This window comes from Temnothorax longispinosus, chromosome 4 (assembly GCF_030848805.1).
Source record: "Temnothorax longispinosus isolate EJ_2023e chromosome 4, Tlon_JGU_v1, whole genome shotgun sequence".
NCBI lineage: Eukaryota > Metazoa > Arthropoda > Insecta > Hymenoptera > Formicidae > Temnothorax > Temnothorax longispinosus.
The window spans coordinates 12,007,967-12,024,227 of record NC_092361.1 but is presented as its reverse complement, the minus strand read 5'-3'; the positions used below and the strand labels follow the sequence as shown (position 1 = coordinate 12,024,227).

The window sequence follows — 16,261 nt, the reverse complement described above, 5'->3', positions numbered from 1 at the left end:
ATAAGATCTGATTATGAATGTGCTTTGGCACTTATCCTAGGTCTATGTTAAGGCCTTCACACATAAAATCGCGTAAGAACGTAAAACGTAAGCGTAAGAAAATCGACCAATCCCAATCAAATATTGTGCTGTTCGTAACCACAGTAGGGGGAAATACTTGATTGGGATTGATCGATTTTCTTACGCCTACGTTTTACGTCCTTACGACATTTTATGTGTGAAGGCCTTTATTCCCTCTTTAAGAGGGAAGAAGAGGGGAATAGTCGACTCTGATTAGTGGATTTCCTTACGATTTACGTCTTACGTCTTCAGTCGATTCGTGTGTCCGGGGCTTTACTACAGCTGTAGATCGGGCATATATGTCTGACTGTATCGTCTGTTTGTTCTTGCAACATATCATGCCGATATTGCCGATGATTTGGTTTTTGGAGTTTCCACCGGAAAGCTTTGTATGTTAATTGATTGAAGTGAAGCCACTTCTTATGATGAATAAATTAGACACCGTATTGTCGAACGTTGACGTGGACGATCCAAGATTTCGTATTAGACCATATCAACAAATCGTGGCTTCTTGTACTGGTGCATTCATTACATCAATATTTGGTAAGTTTGTGCGCAAACGATACTACATGATAACTGGATAATTATATAATTTAGGGCTTTTGTTTTCTCAGTGATATATTTATATAATTTTATAAAAATGCTTATTATTTTTTATATAAATAGGTTCTGTATAAAACAATTAATACTTAAAAAGGGTATTATCTTTATTTTCAAAAGGTTATGTTATTTGGAAATCGTTAGCTTATGAAAATCGTTAGATTGCATTTTATGTTGTCTATCATATAAAATATCCCTTTGAAATGAAATATACATCTTTTAGTTTTTATTTAAAAGTGACATTTTTGTTTTAATTTCTCGATTGGTTATGCAATCATTTCTTTTGTAAATCAAATTTTGAATATTTATATTTTTCTGATATTTTTAGTGACTCCGTTGGACGTAGTAAAAATACGTCTTCAAACACAGCAGAAAGCAATGCTTTCAAATAAATGTTTTTTATATTGCAATGGTTTAATGGATCATTTGTGTCCTTGTGTCAATGGTAAAATGCCTGAATGGATGAGAAGAAATGGAAAATTTAATGGGACAGTTGTACGTGATAACTATATAATTATGACACAATTTAAGATTTCTATTTTCATATTAAGTTATGATATTTGAAATCTAAAATCATACAAATTTTTTTCTCATATTACATATTAAACCAAATTAACATTTCTATAATTTTTTAATATGGATTGATAAGGTGTATCAAAAATTTTTCTGGCATGGATATTAAGATAACTATAAACGTTGATAAGATGTAAGATTTAATTCTGTTGAAAGTAAAGAATACATGCTGATTAAATTACAAATGTTTACTTAAACAGAGAAAAAAAAGTTTGATATATTTTAATCTATATTTTCACATGTATGTACAAAAAAGTAATTTATTTTAACGAAAAATATAAGAAAAAGCTTCATATTATTCGTTTCTGATATCATAATGAATATACAATGAGATATGATGTCATAATACAATACCTATATAAAAGTAATATAAAAATAACCCTTAGTATAATATGTTAATGTCTGTTATTTTTATTAATTTTTATTTGTCTTCAGGATGCTTTACTAAAAATAAGTAAAACAGAAGGTGTGGTATCATTATGGAGTGGTTTGAGTCCTACTCTTGTTCTAGCTGTACCTGCAACTGTCGCATACTTTGTTTCATACGAACAGTTAAGATTATATCTTAAGGTATTTCAAGTATTAGAATTTTTATTGTTATAATTCTTTTAGTTTTAATATATTTAATAACACATGAGATACTTGGGAATTTTAGATAAAATATCCAGTATTAAAAATATTATCATCTTTTTAGGATACATACAACAGGGAGTTCAAAAAGAAGGGAACTAATATGGAACAACCTTTTTGGATTCCTATGTTAGCTGGTAGCACAGCACGAATCTGGGCTGCAACATTGGTGAGTCCATTGGAGTTGATAAGAACAAAAATGCAATCACAGAAACTAAGTTATGCAGGTAGGATAAATTAATAATATAATATCAAATCAAATATAATAAAGCTTGATATAAAATTTTGATGATTTCAAGTATGCTTTATATGTTCTAGAAATAACACAGACATTGAAAACAGTTGTGAGATACAGTGGCATTTCTGGCTTATGGATGGGATTAAGTTCAACGCTTCTTCGTGATGTTCCTTTTAGCGCTATATATTGGTTAAATTATGAAACTATAAAGAAAGTATATAGTTCGTATAGCTCACAACAAACTTTTACTTTTAATCTGGCAGCAGGAGCTATAGCTGGTTCTGTATGTATTTTATAATTAAAAATATAATTAATTGTGTTACAATATTCTATATATTCTGTAAAAATATACTATGTAAATATTATTGCAGATAGCAGCATTTTTCACTATTCCCTTTGATGTGGTAAAAACACACAGACAAATCGAAATGGGTGAAAAAGAAATTTATTCGGGTAAATATAAAATCACACACGCACGCACGCACGCACGCACGCACGCACGCACGCACACACGCACGCACACACGCACGCACACACACACACACACACACACACACACACACACACACACGAAATTATTTGCTTCTTATCTACTAGTTTCATAGTTTTTCAGAACTTATATCAATTAAAGGCGATTTTTGGCGATTGTTTGGTATGGTTTGGTACATATACCAAAGTTGCTATCGGTGGTTGCTATTGGTTCTGATGCAGTTTGGTACCCTTTGGTTGCTTATACCAGAGTCACGCCAAAAATCGCCTTAAGTTGATTAAAAATTAAGCACACTGGCCATTGCACGTAACAAAGTTTTAGTCATAATCGTAAGGCCGTAAGAAAATAGACCAATCACAGTCGATTATTCTTCTCGAGCTCGAAGAATAATCGAGTGTGATTGGTCTATTTTTTTACGGCCTTACGATTATGACTAAAATTTTGTTACGTGCAATGGCCTTTACTTATATTCAGTTGTGTCTGAAAAGTTTATTATTTATCTCATGTACGAGGCATGTCCGGAAAGTAAAAGATACATCGAATGTAGTCCGATAAGGATATTTGTTATGCGTATTATGACTTAACTGGTGTTGACCTTGATCCTTCCGCTTTCTTCTCGCGTTTGTTAGGTGCTAAACAAAGTATTGTTTGAATAACACGTCTTTGAAATAGCTGCGCCGATGTAGAATCCCACCAAATGCGAGGTGCGTTGAGTGGGACTCAATTGACCACGTCGTCAATTGGCTGATTTAAAATAAAAATATCTGATTGGCTGGTCCAGTGGAAAAACTCCAGGCACCGGGAGCTGTGAGTAGCTGTGGTCAATCGCAACGTGGCCAAACGAGACGTTCCCGTGCGTTCCGTCATAAACAGCGCTCATAAACAGCGACAATTTGTCTGTGAACTTTCGCTGAGCGCTCACCTTTCGCGTTGGGGAAACGTATAACGGAACGCACCTCACATTTGGCAGGATTCTAGACCAGTGCCACTATTTCAAAGACGTGTTACTCGAACAATACTTTGTTTAGCACTACTTAACAAACGCGAGAAGAAAACAGAAGGGTCAACACCAGTTTAGTCATAATACGCATAACAAATATCTCTATCGGCCTACATGCGATGTATCTTTATTACTTTCCGGACACGCCTCGTATATATCAGAATTTAAGTCACTTAAAATAAAAGTTTATCATATAAAATTTATTATAAATTTTTAGATAAACCTATTCGCAGTAGTACTACATGGACTATAATACAAAGAATCTATCATCAAAATGGATTGAAAGGTTTATTCACAGGACTAACGCCACGTTTGGTGAAAGTAGCCCCAGCCTGTGCAATTATGATCGCAACTTTCGAACATGGCAAGCGTTTCTTTCAATCGTACAATGCTAGGAAGGCTATTGAATTTGAAATTGAACGTGACGTACATTTATTGCAACACAAACCTAATAGTACAGAATGATATGCCTGCTACAGGCAAATGTACAGAATTACAATAAAGTTATGTATCAAATTTAATCTTTAATTTTGTATAGTTATTAATTGAGATAAGTTTACATTATAATTTTTATAATTTCCATTGATTATTCTGCATAAAATTAAGAAAGAAAGGATATCATATTGTTGCATCTTGTATGTACATACAGTGAAGAGCTGAAATGCGATATGGTTCAAGTGAGTTCGAGTGTATTATAGTGAGTCAAACTGCGTTTGCATCGAGCTTTTTTCGCCACAAGTTTTGCCGCGCTTTCTCCTCCACAAATTGGCCGCTAAAAATTTAATTTATTTCGATATGTAGCACAAAGAAAAACATTCATACGATTTCTCGATTTGATACTATTTACTACGTTTACGTTGTAGTAACTAACGATAATTCCTTCGCGTAAACGGGATTTTTTAGTAACTTGCGATAATTTACTCTGTGTAAACGAGTGAATTATCGTAAGTTACTACCATGAAGAAGGTTACTACAGAAGTAACGCTCGCATAAACGTAGTATATGATATAATGCGCAATGAGAGAAAAGAAGTTTAATAATAAGTTCGGTCTTTTGCACTGTTTTACATTGATGCAAGCTAAAAAGCTGTATATCATGAAGTTATTTTCCAATATCCAATATCTAATTTTAATATTATCGTATTTTAATATATAGTATAATTTAATATATTATATATTTAATATTATTTTAATTTTAATACATTATTGTAGAATGTACATTGATGAGTGTTTTATCGATCAATATAGCAAAATCTTATATATTTCGATAACAAATTTCTTATATGAAAACATAAATTATATATTATATTATATATTATATTATTATTATATATAGACACTGGGGTATCTCATACCCCCAGTGCGCTTTACGTAATTTTTCGGAGGTGTGCGCTTTAAGGGTTAACCGATGGTTAAAGTTAGTAGAATTGACCAATAGAAATGAATCCACCCTGCTTTCTATTGGTCAATCCTGCTAACTTTAACCGTCGGTTAAGCTAACTGTGGTTGATGAAATTGGCCCTTAAAGTACACGCTAAGTTGTAAAGCGCGTCATGAACCCATGTGGCACCTCGTTTCGCGTAGGCCCCCCCTTCGCACCCCCCCGTGGTTGAAAACGTGGAACTCGCTTTACAACATAAAGTACATGCTAAGTTGTAAAGCGAAATTATAAAGCACATGCATGGAGGGGTGCAAGGGGGCTTACAATTACGTTTAAGTATTTCCGCCAATGGCTGCCGAGCCATAGTTACAATAGGCGGCCGATAGTGGCGGCGGCGGCGTTACTTGTGAAATGATTAATTTGTTAATTTTTCAATAAAAATGCAATAAATCATTAAAATTATGATGGAGCAATAAGGAGCAATGAAGGAACAATCGTTCTATGCCGGATTGAGTTGCATAGAGTTATTATAAATATGTTTTTCAATAAAAATTAGAAATTTTTCGTTTTTATTAAATATCTCAAAAATTAATAATTTTAAAAGGGGAGCAATTGTCGATTCTGAGGTAGCAATTAGGGAGCAATCGTTTGAGCTATAGTTCATTAAAAAATATGAACTTGCAGCGCCAACGTATTTCCGGTGGCACCTCTTTGTTGCCAGTCAGACTGGAGACTGGAGTTGGCCGACGAGAGGCTGCCAGCGCTGCCGTAACGCGGTAGCGGGATCTCCGGCGTCGTATCCGGTGGATGTGACAATGGTTGCTGATCCGCTGGCACGCTGGGATTCACGTAAAGATCCCGACTCCACTCCACCATGCATTTCAGAATAGACACGAGGCACTCGAGACCACGAATGCGCATGGATTTCTCCTGAAAGAGCAAGACACTAATATTACAAACAAAACTTTATATTGCTTGTTTCGAAGAACATTCTCTGTTCCAAATAATACATTTATCCTGTCATCCTCTTTCTTATAACGCACCTGATTTGGCGATGCACCTAGCTCCAGAGCTTGACGACCTTGAGCAATCTTAGAGAGATCATTGACGAGCTTCTCGAAGAGATTCGCTGCTGAGAGATCGCAATCGTAGTTAACGTAGATGTCGACGACGCTCTGGGCATCCGCACAGATCCTCGTAAGCGCATGTATGACCATCCACTTGTGCTCAAAAGAGCTGCTACAGGTCTCGAGGATGTTCATAAAGATCTCCTTGAAGAACACCTCAATCTGCATCTTGAGGTGCATCTTGAAACGGGCGAGCAGCGCCAGGAACAGCGCTAACGACAGCTCGAACACTTCCGGCACCAAAGACACGCCATTCTTCGACAGCGCGACACACAAGTGCTGTTTAATGGCGATAACAAACATCTCGTTAGAGCGCAATATTGGACCGGCATTCTGCAAGATTGCCAGAAGTAACTGAAGCGACAAGATTTTGGAACGGAGCTCGTGCGATATTGGATCGGGAGTGTCGTCCGGCAGCAGTTTCATAGAGAGCTTGCAGAGAGCGCGAAACACCAGGACTGCATCATTTTGCAGCACATGGGTGAATTTTGCAGTTATCATGTTGTCATTCTCAGCGGCTGCCTCGTCACCGTTGTCTTCCGGACTGCCGTTCTCCAAACTGACTTCCTCTTCCAATGGCACCACGGATTTTACCACATCATCAAGAATAATCTTGACAATTGTTTGAGAATCAATGTTATCATTACTAGGAGCATTCTTTGGACTAACCTCGGCTTCAGTTTCGCCGTTTGCTATGACAGAACCCTCCTGCTGATGTTCCCCATCAAGTCTCACGATCTCTTCCTCCGCCTGAGTCTCCATTCGCGCGAAGATCACGTTAATCATCTGCGTGAGAGTCGCACGGGCTGTTGTTTGATTCACCAGGTTGCGCGATGCCAAGTAAACGTTGTAAACAGTACGAATTTACAGATTAGCTTTAATAATCTGCAGCTGCACACCCTTATTGATCTGTGGACCGGTGAAGCAACCGCAGATTGTCTCGACAATGCGCACAATCAGCAGCTTGTTAAGCTCCGTTGAATCAGGCACATTGCCAGTGAGATGGCTATATGCGACTTCTGCAGGCAGTCCAGTGCTGTGTCACCACAATCCGTAGTGACTAGCTCTGACATACTGATTCAAATGGCAAGAAGTACTTCTCAGCGGTAATGACATTTGAGTCGCTCAATTGGGCTGTGGCAGGGCGTTTGAGATAACCTCTTCACCCTGCACAGCTGGTACATCTTTGATCTCGTTACGGAGGTCCTCGGTCCTCTGCAAGACGGAATTATGAGTCACAAACTTAATTAGCAACTATCGTTTATAATTACAGGCTTATTAGTCTGTATATTTATTTATTTCACTATAAAATAATTTTTAAAACGTTTAAACCCCTTGCACAATAGGCGATAGCGATAGCGATAGCGACAACGACAAAGTTGCCGACAAAGGTATAGCTTTGTCGGCAATCTTGTCGTTGTCGCTGTCGCTATCGCTATCGCTATCGCTATCGCCTATTGTGCAAGGGGGTTTATATTAATTCTGATTGCAGACGGACCTTCGACCTTCGGGAACACTAGCGCCTTCTTCTTTTAACATGAATAACTAAAAATCATTTCGGCTAATTACCGAGTTTATAAATATTTAATTAAAATTATCTGGGTGACTCACAAACCTTTTTAATCACACTTCATAACTCTTCATACGAAATACAAACGATTCCGTATAAAAACTTTTATTAATTTATCTATTTCGGCTAAATGCATGGTGTAAAAATAATTAATTAATTACAATTAAACGAATGATTCACAAACCTTTTCAATTGCACTTCAAAAGTCTTCATACGAAATACAAACGATTTTATATGGTAGATTCTTTCCCGGACATTCATTTCCGGTCAAATACATACGAATAGATGGAAGCACATAAAATTGCAGGAGCCATGAGCAGAAAGCAGAAGCCATACGCGCATGCGCTATGGTCCGTAAAAGCTCTTAACAGATACCATCGCGCATGCGCATAGTTATGGTAGCATGCGCATGCGCTGCCGAGCCATAGTTACAATAGGCGGCCTTGTGAAATGATTAATTTGTTATTTTTTCAATAAAAATGCAATAAATCATTAAAATTATGATGGAGCAATAAGGAGCAATGAAGGAGCAATCGTTCTATGCCCTATAAAGTTGCATAGAGTTATTATAAATATGTTTTTCAATAAAAATTAAAAATTTTTCGTTTTTATTAAATATCTCGAAAAATAATAATCTTAAAAGGGGAGCAATCGTCGATTCTGAGGGAGCAATTAGGGAGCAATCGTTTGAGCTATAGTAAATTAAAAAATATGAACTTGCATTGCCAACTTATTTCCGGTAGAGGTGCCGGACTCGCCGGAGCAGTATGAAGTACAGAAACAACAAAAGGAGGTATGGGAGGCCGGTATCGAGATCTTTAGTCGGAAGCCCGGCAAGGGTGTGCAGTACTTGCAGGAGCAAGGACTGCTCGGTACTTCGCCGGAGGACGTGGCCAGGTGGCTGCACCTGGACGAGCGGCTCGACAAAACCGCCATTGGAGACTTTCTGGGCGACCATAATCATAACCAGGTGACGAGGAGAAAACAATTGAAATTAATAGACTATACTAATTATAGACATAAATAGCGACCATGGTTGATCAACTCTAAATCATGTTATGATTATTGCGTGATAATTATGTTAATTAATTAAGATAATGACTAATTTTGTTATACCGTTTGCACAGGTAATGTACCATTACATCGATCAGATGAACTTTGCCGAACGCGATCTAGTAACCGCACTCAAGTATTTCCTGGAGGGCTTTCGGCTGCCCGGCGAGGCACAGAAGATCGACCGACTAATCGAAAAGTTTGCCAGTCGCTATTGCGAGTGTAACCCTAACAACGGCCTCTTCACGAGCGCGGATACAGCCTACGTTCTCGGCTTCTCAATTATAATGCTGTCCACCGATTTGCGCTCGCCGCAGATTAAGAACAAAATGACCAAAGAACGATACATCAAGTATGTATAGCAATTTTTAAAGTTAATTATAATTAAAAAATTATGTTTTACATACATATAATTATTAATATTGAGAAAATTTTATTGTATTTAAGTTTATCTTTGTTAGTATATTTTTATTAATTTTTTTAAATTATATTTTATTATTATTAATATTATGTAATAATTACCAATAGGATCTACGATGAAATCGCTGGCAACGAGATTAAGATGAAGTCGAACCCTAATAATAGCCGGCTCGCCGGCAAACAGCTGATATCTAGTGAAAAGAAACGACGATTGTTATGGAACATGGAAATGGAAGTAATTTCTACGGCGGCGAAGAATTTGATGGAATCTGTCAGTCATGTTCAGGCATCATTCACTACGGCGAAGCATCTGGAACACATGCAGCCGATGTTCAAAATGGTCTGGACGCCATTCCTCGCGGCGTTCAGCGTCGGACTTCAAGACTGCGACGATTCAGAGATCGCGTCGCTCTGCTTGGACGGTATCAGGTGAGAAGAAATCGGAGAAACGAAGGAAAATAGATTTATACGGCTGTGCCTTTCGTGCTTTATATTATTTATATGTTATATATATATTTTAGATGTGCCATTCGTATCGCCTGCATCTTTCATATGAGCCTCGAGCGCGATGCCTATGTACAAGCTTTGGCAAGATTCACCTTGTTGACGGCTAATTCACCAATTACGGAAATGAAGGTGAAGAACATCGATACCATCAAGACTCTCATCACAGTAGCTCACACCGATGGCAACTATCTAGGCAGGTCGTGGCTCGATGTCGTCAAATGCATCTCCCAGTTAGAATTGGCGCAGCTGATAGGTACTGGAGTACGGCCACAATTGCTGGGCTCACCGTCAAAACCGCACTTTCTCTCGCCATTGGCGAATTTCGGTAATCTCGCACACTCTGCCAGTTCGCACCAGACCAACAATCTCAACTTGAGCTCGTTGGACCCCAGCGTGAAGGAGTCCATCGGTGAAATTAAAATTCCATAGATACACACGTTTAGAAATCGGTGTACAATCAATATATGAAGATGTAATGTGTGATACTAATAGAGGGCATACAGTACGTGCCGTATGTGAGAGCTTTCAACCAGCAAAAGATGCTGAATTCAAGGTGATAGCTCACATGATGCCGGATTTACTAAATGTCGATTAATTTACCAAATAATTACTACGTTTACGCGTTATTATGTAACATTAGCAAAGACTGAATCAGATTATACGTAAAGTGTGGCTTTATCTTTATTTGTAACTCTATTGTACAATTTCACAGGACATCGAAAAAAAGAAACGTTTAAATATTCTTTATGTCACACGTGCATGGAAAGTGGTTTATTACGCACGCTACACGCGCGTGATAGGCCACTTTCCACGCACTTGCAACATAAAATAGGGTATGCAAGCCGTGCTGGAAGATGAAAATTCCCGGGTGCGGTGACCGCACTCGCCTTCGGCTCGTGCGTCAACTCCGCACCCGTGAATTTTCATCTTCCAGCACTTGTTGCACAAATAACTAATAATTTATGTGTAAACAATAAAGAACTTATAGAGATTGATAACCATTTAGCAGGATAAACTGTGTTGGCGTACTCTTTCTACATGCGTACCTTCCCCAAGAGCCGAGACTCGAACTAGATCCGTGAAAAATATCGCCACTTTCGTTGAGTTTTTGTACAGTTTTACTCTAGGAATATCGCGAGAGAAAGAAATATTTTTATCTGAATTGATCGACATAAAGAGAGAGCATATAGTAAAGAAGCTAGCTTTCAAGAATTTAAACGCATAATACTTTGTTATACTATGAGCAAATTAGTTTACGTCACTCTGTCCAAGCTTTAATATTAAATTACTAATAATATATCGATATCGGTAGTATAATAATAATACATTTAAAAGCGCTCAATTTAAAAGTAGGTCCTCTGCAAGATGGAATTATATGAGTCACAAACTTAATTAGCAACTATCGCTTATAATTACAGGCTTATTGGTCTGTATATTTATTTATTTCACTATAAAATAATGTTTAAAACGTCTGATTGCAGACGGACCTTCGGAAACACTAGCGCCTTCTTCTTTTAACATGAATAACTAAAAATCTATATTTCGGCTAATTACCGAGTTTATAAATATTTAATTAAAATTATCTGGGTGACTCACAAACCTTTTTAATCACACTTCATAACTCTTCATACGAAATACAAACGATTCCGTATAAAAACTTTTATTAATTTATCTATTTCGGCTAAATGCATGGTGTAAAAATAATTAATTAATTACAATTAAACGAATGACTCACAAACCTTTTCAATTGCACTTCAAAAGTCTTCATACGAAATACAAACGATTTCATATGGTAGATTCTTTCCCGGACATTCATTTCCGGTCAAATACATACGAATCTTCCATCTTAACTATTTCTCGCTTCGCTCTATTGGGATTTTTAATCGCTCCATTCGTATAATTAATTTTGTATGATATTTTAGCAGAGAACTGTTTATTTTCTTGGAAAAATACATTTCTCACAGTCTTCTGCAAGTATATCCAACATAAAACGATTGCTCCTTAATTGCCCACCTGTCAGCATTGTGCATGAGCCCTTATTGACGTTAGGCTTAGTTTCCACGCGTCGCGTCATCTGTCGTTAAAGCCTCTTGCACAATGCCAGGCAACAGGCAATAGGAACAGGGAATAGAAATCAGAAATCATGTATAAATGCAGAATAAACAGTGACACAATCAATAGACACAGAGTTTCAGTCACGTTGGAAATTCTGTGCCTATTGCCTGTTGCCAACCAATCATAGCATTTAAACTTTTTAGGTTGTAATTAACGATTTTTTGGTTATTTCCTGTTCCTATTGCCTGTTGTCTAGCTCCGGTAACTTAGCCGGTCAACTTCGACTTTATTAATTTTCAACTTGCAGCTCTTACAGTAAAGCAGCAGTTTCATTGGCTTAAACCGAAACCGAACGCAGTTCTAGCATCGTGGACCAAGGCTTTAAGCTATATCCACACAAACTTGCATGAGCCCATAAACATAAGCATAAGAGAATTGATTGGTCCATATGTATGTGCATAATGAAATAGACCAATCAGTTTTCTTATGCTTACGTATTATGCGTTATGCAAAAGTCTGTGTTTCTCGCTTTAAGGCCATTGCACGTAACAAAGTTTTAATTTTAATCGTAAGGCCGTAAGAAAATAAGACAAATCACACTCAATTATTCTTCAAGCGCGAGGAGAATAATCGACTGTGATTGGTCTATTAATTGTTTACAGCCTTACGATTATGACTAAAACTTTGTTACGTGCAAGGGCCTTTAAGAACGTTGCGGACGTTAAGTGAAACGCACTCATAAAAAATTTTGATTGGTTGATACCGTTCAGGCGTAAACATAATGCAAAACACAAAGCAATAAATTTTCAACCTATCGGAAGCCGTGTATCAATGCATTCTGTTCCTATTCCCTATTTCTATTGCTTGTATTGTGTTGCGCCCCTAAAGCCCCTTGCACAATGCCAGACAACAGAGCTCTGGTAACTTAGCCGGTCAACTTCGACTTTATTAATTTTCATATTTTTTTATCGTTTGTTGGTCGTTTGTTGGTGATTGTTGGCCTAATTACAACGTTTGTTGGTTCTTAATTTTTTTTTAAATTTAAAAAGAAAAATTACCATTAAGTTAGCCGGAAAAATTTTATTTTTAATTTCAAAAAAGCCTAATCGATGCGTAATCGTTTGCTGATGATTGTTGGTCTAATTTTAGCGTTTGTTGGTTTATTATTAGTCTTAAAAACGAAAAAAAAAACGAAAAATTATCTCACATATTAAAATAATCGAAGATTGGTTTATTTGCCTACGACTTAAGCTTTATTTCTATCAATTTAAGGCTAACATCTATAAAACTGCCATATGAATACGGGCCTTAACATTGGCAGAAAATCGCGAAAAGATAAAGAAACATGGTGGTTCGTGGTAAGCACACACACACACACACACACACACACACAACGGGGGAGTGCGAGGGGAGGCCTTCGGCCCCCCCCCCTCCCCCGCACCCACCCCGCAGGTAGGCTGCGTGGACCTCGCTTTACAACATAAAGTACATGCTAAGTTGTAAAACGAAATTATAAAGTACATGCATGGCGGAGGGTGTAGGGGAGAAAAGCCTTTCTGTTCACGTGCGCTCACGCATGTAAGCCCCCTTGCACCCCTCCATGCATGTGCTTTATAATTTCGTTTTACAACTTAGCATGTACTTTATGTTATAAAGCGAGGTCCACGCAGCCTACCTGCAGGGTGGGTGCGGGGGAGGGGGGGCCGAAAGCCCCCCTTTCGCACCCCCCCGTTGTGTGTGTGTGTGTGTGTGCTTCCCACGAACCACCATGTTTTTTTATCTTTTCGCGATTTTCTGCCGATGTTAAGGCCCGTATTCATATGGCAGTTTTATAGATGTTAGCCTTAAATTGATAGAAATAAAGCTTAAGTCGTAGGCAAATAAACCAATCTTCGATTACTTTAATATGTGAGATAATTTTTCGTTTTTTTTCGTTTTTAAGACTAATAATAAACCAACAAACGCTAAAATTAGACCAACAATCATCAGCAAACGATTACGCATCGATTAGGCTTTTTTGAAATTAAAAATAAAATTTTTCCGGCTAACTTAATGGTAATTTTTCTTTTTAAATTTAAAAAAAAATTAAGAACCAACAAACGTTGTAATTAGGCCAACAATCACCAACAAACGACCAACAAACGATAAAAAAATATGAAAATTAATAAAGTCGAAGTTGACCGGCTAAGTTACCAGAGCTCTGTTGTCTGGCATTGTGCAAGGGGCTTTAGGGGCGCAACACAATACAAGCAATAGAAATAGGGAATAGGAACAGAATGCATTGATACACGGCTTCCGATAGGTTGAAAATTTATTGCTTTGTGTTTTGCATTATGTTTACGCCTGAACGGTATCAACCAATCAAAATTTTTTATGAGTGCGTTTCACTTAACGTCCGCAACGTTCTTAAAGGCCCTTGCACGTAACAAAGTTTTAGTCATAATCGTAAGGCTGTAAACAATTAATAGACCAATCACAGTCGATTATTCTCCTCGCGCTTGAAGAATAATTGAGTGTGATTTGTCTTATTTTCTTACGGCCTTACGATTAAAATTAAAACTTTGTTACGTGCAATGGCCTTAAAGCGAGAAACACAGACTTTTGCATAACGCATAATACGTAAGCATAAGAAAACTGATTGGTCTATTTCATTATGCACATACATATGGACCAATCAATTCTCTTATGCTTATGTTTATGGGCTCATGCAAGTTTGTGTGGATATAGCTTAAAGCCTTGGTCCACGATGCTAGAACTGCGTTCGGTTTCGGTTTAAGCCAATGAAACTGCTGCTTTACTGTAAGAGCTGCAAGTTGATTGGCTTAAACCAAAACTCGGACGCAGTTTTAACAATGTGGACACAAGGCTTAAGTGCCCATCTACAATAGGTGTTTTAAGCCCTAAGCCCTAAGAAATTGACCAATCACAGTCAATTTATTCTCCTCAAATTCAATTGTGATTGAACAATTTCTTAAGGCTTAGGGTGCCTCCCCATGCAAGACGGAATCGCGGAAAACGGAATCTCGGAATCATTCTGATTGGTTAAGGCCTTCACACATAAAATGCCGTAAGGACGTAAAACGTAAGCGTAAGAAAATCTATCAATCCCAATCGAGTATTTTCCCCTACTGGGATTACGTACAGCGCAATACTTGATTGGGATTGGTCGATTTTCTTACGCTTACGTTTTACGTCCTTACGCGATTTTGTGTGTGAAGGCCTTTAGTCTCATGAGGCTAATCAATAGCCTCATGGGATTAACCAATCAGAATGATTCCGAGATTCCGTCTTGCATGGGGAGGCACCCTTAGGGCTTAAAACACCTATTGTAGTCATTGTAGATGGGCACTAAGGCCGAGTTTTCACTGAGCGCGTCACGCGTCGCGTCATCACAAGTTAACCAATCAACACATCCCATTTTATTACATTACTTGTGACGGGATCAAAATGGGATGTTTTGATTGGTCGCGACGGATAAGGCCCGGTCTACAATGGATGTCGGAAGTCGGAGTCGTAAGAAATTGACCAATCAATTGACCATTCATTATTTTTCGACCGCAAAGAGAATAATAGATTGTGATTGGTCAATTTCTTACGACTCCGACTTCCGACATCCATTGTAGACCGGGCCTAAAGCCCGGTGTCCACGATGCAAGAACTGGGTCCAAGTTTCGGTTTAAGCCAATGAAACTGCTACTTTTCTGTAAGAGCTGCAAGTTGATTGGCTTAAGCCCGGTGTCCACGATGCAAGAACTGTGTCCAAGTTTCGGTTTAAGCCAATGAAACTGCTACTTTTCTGTAAGAGCTGCAAAATGATTGGCTTAAACCAAAACTTGGACACAGTTCTAGCATCGTGGACACCGGACTTTAAATCGAATCCAGATTTGGACACAGTTCTTGCATCGTGGACACCGGGCTTTTAGGCCGAGTTTCCACTGAGCGCGTCACGCATCGCGTTATCCGTCGCGACCAATCAAAACATCTTATTTTATTACATTATTTGTAATGGGATGTTTAGATTGGTTAAGCCCCTTGCACAATGCCAGACAACAGGCAATAGGAACAGGAAATAACTAAAAAAATCGTTAATTACAACCTAAAAAGTTCGAATGCTATGATTGGTTGGCAACAGGCAATAGGCACAGAATTTCCAACGTGACTGAAACTCTGTGTCTATTGATTGTGTCACTGTTTATTCTGCATTTATACATGATTTCTGATTTCTATTCCCTGTTCCTATTGCCTGTTGCCTGGCATTGTGCAAGAGGCTTTAACGACAGATGACGCGACGCGTGGAAACTAAGCCTAACGTCAATAAGGGCTCATGCACAATGCTGACAGGTGGGCAATTAAGGAGCAATCGTTTTATGTTGGATATACTTGCAGAAGACTGTGAGAAATGTATTTTTCCAAGAAAATAAACAGTTCTCTGCTAAAATATCATACAAAATTAATTATACGAATGGAGCGATTAAAAATCCCAATAGAGCGAAGCGAGAAATAGTTAAGATGGAAGCACATAAAATTGCAGGAGCCATGAGCAGAAAGCAGAAGCCAT

The 16,261-nt window shown here is 37.9% G+C and overlaps 3 protein-coding genes across 6 annotated transcripts; 2 read left to right on the top strand and 1 right to left on the bottom strand.

Moving 5' to 3' along the window:
• The first annotated feature begins 240 nt into the window (after positions 1 to 240).
• Positions 241 to 4,112, top strand: LOC139812239 (mitochondrial glutathione transporter SLC25A40). The gene is made up of 7 exons (XM_071776926.1): positions 241 to 603; positions 989 to 1,155; positions 1,669 to 1,803; positions 1,928 to 2,090; positions 2,182 to 2,384; positions 2,473 to 2,554; positions 3,809 to 4,112. Exons 1-7 carry the CDS (start codon positions 483 to 485, stop codon positions 4,054 to 4,056), a joined length of 1,119 nt encoding a protein of 372 aa, XP_071633027.1. The 5' UTR covers positions 241 to 482; the 3' UTR covers positions 4,057 to 4,112.
• Positions 4,000 to 7,987, bottom strand: LOC139812238 (brefeldin A-inhibited guanine nucleotide-exchange protein 2-like). 4 transcript variants are annotated; one of them, XM_071776924.1, is made up of 3 exons: positions 7,853 to 7,987; positions 6,015 to 7,313; positions 4,000 to 5,901 (listed from the first exon to the last, which is right to left on the bottom strand). In XM_071776924.1, exons 2-3 carry the CDS (start codon positions 6,882 to 6,884, stop codon positions 5,635 to 5,637), a joined length of 1,137 nt encoding a protein of 378 aa, XP_071633025.1. In that variant the 5' UTR covers positions 6,885 to 7,313; positions 7,853 to 7,987; the 3' UTR covers positions 4,000 to 5,634. The 4 variants fall into 4 exon arrangements, with proteins under 4 accessions (XP_071633025.1, XP_071633024.1, XP_071633026.1 ...); XM_071776923.1 differs by lacking the exon at positions 7,853 to 7,987 and adding an exon at positions 7,714 to 7,846; XM_071776925.1 differs by lacking the exon at positions 7,853 to 7,987 and adding an exon at positions 7,370 to 7,533.
• A 177-nt stretch (positions 7,988 to 8,164) lies between these two features.
• Positions 8,165 to 10,653, top strand: LOC139812241 (brefeldin A-inhibited guanine nucleotide-exchange protein 1-like). Its single transcript, XM_071776927.1, has 4 exons — positions 8,165 to 8,638; positions 8,796 to 9,073; positions 9,250 to 9,570; positions 9,663 to 10,653. Exons 2-4 carry the CDS (start codon positions 8,799 to 8,801, stop codon positions 10,075 to 10,077), a joined length of 1,011 nt encoding a protein of 336 aa, XP_071633028.1. The 5' UTR covers positions 8,165 to 8,638; positions 8,796 to 8,798; the 3' UTR covers positions 10,078 to 10,653.
• The last annotated feature ends 5,608 nt before the right edge of the window (positions 10,654 to 16,261 follow it).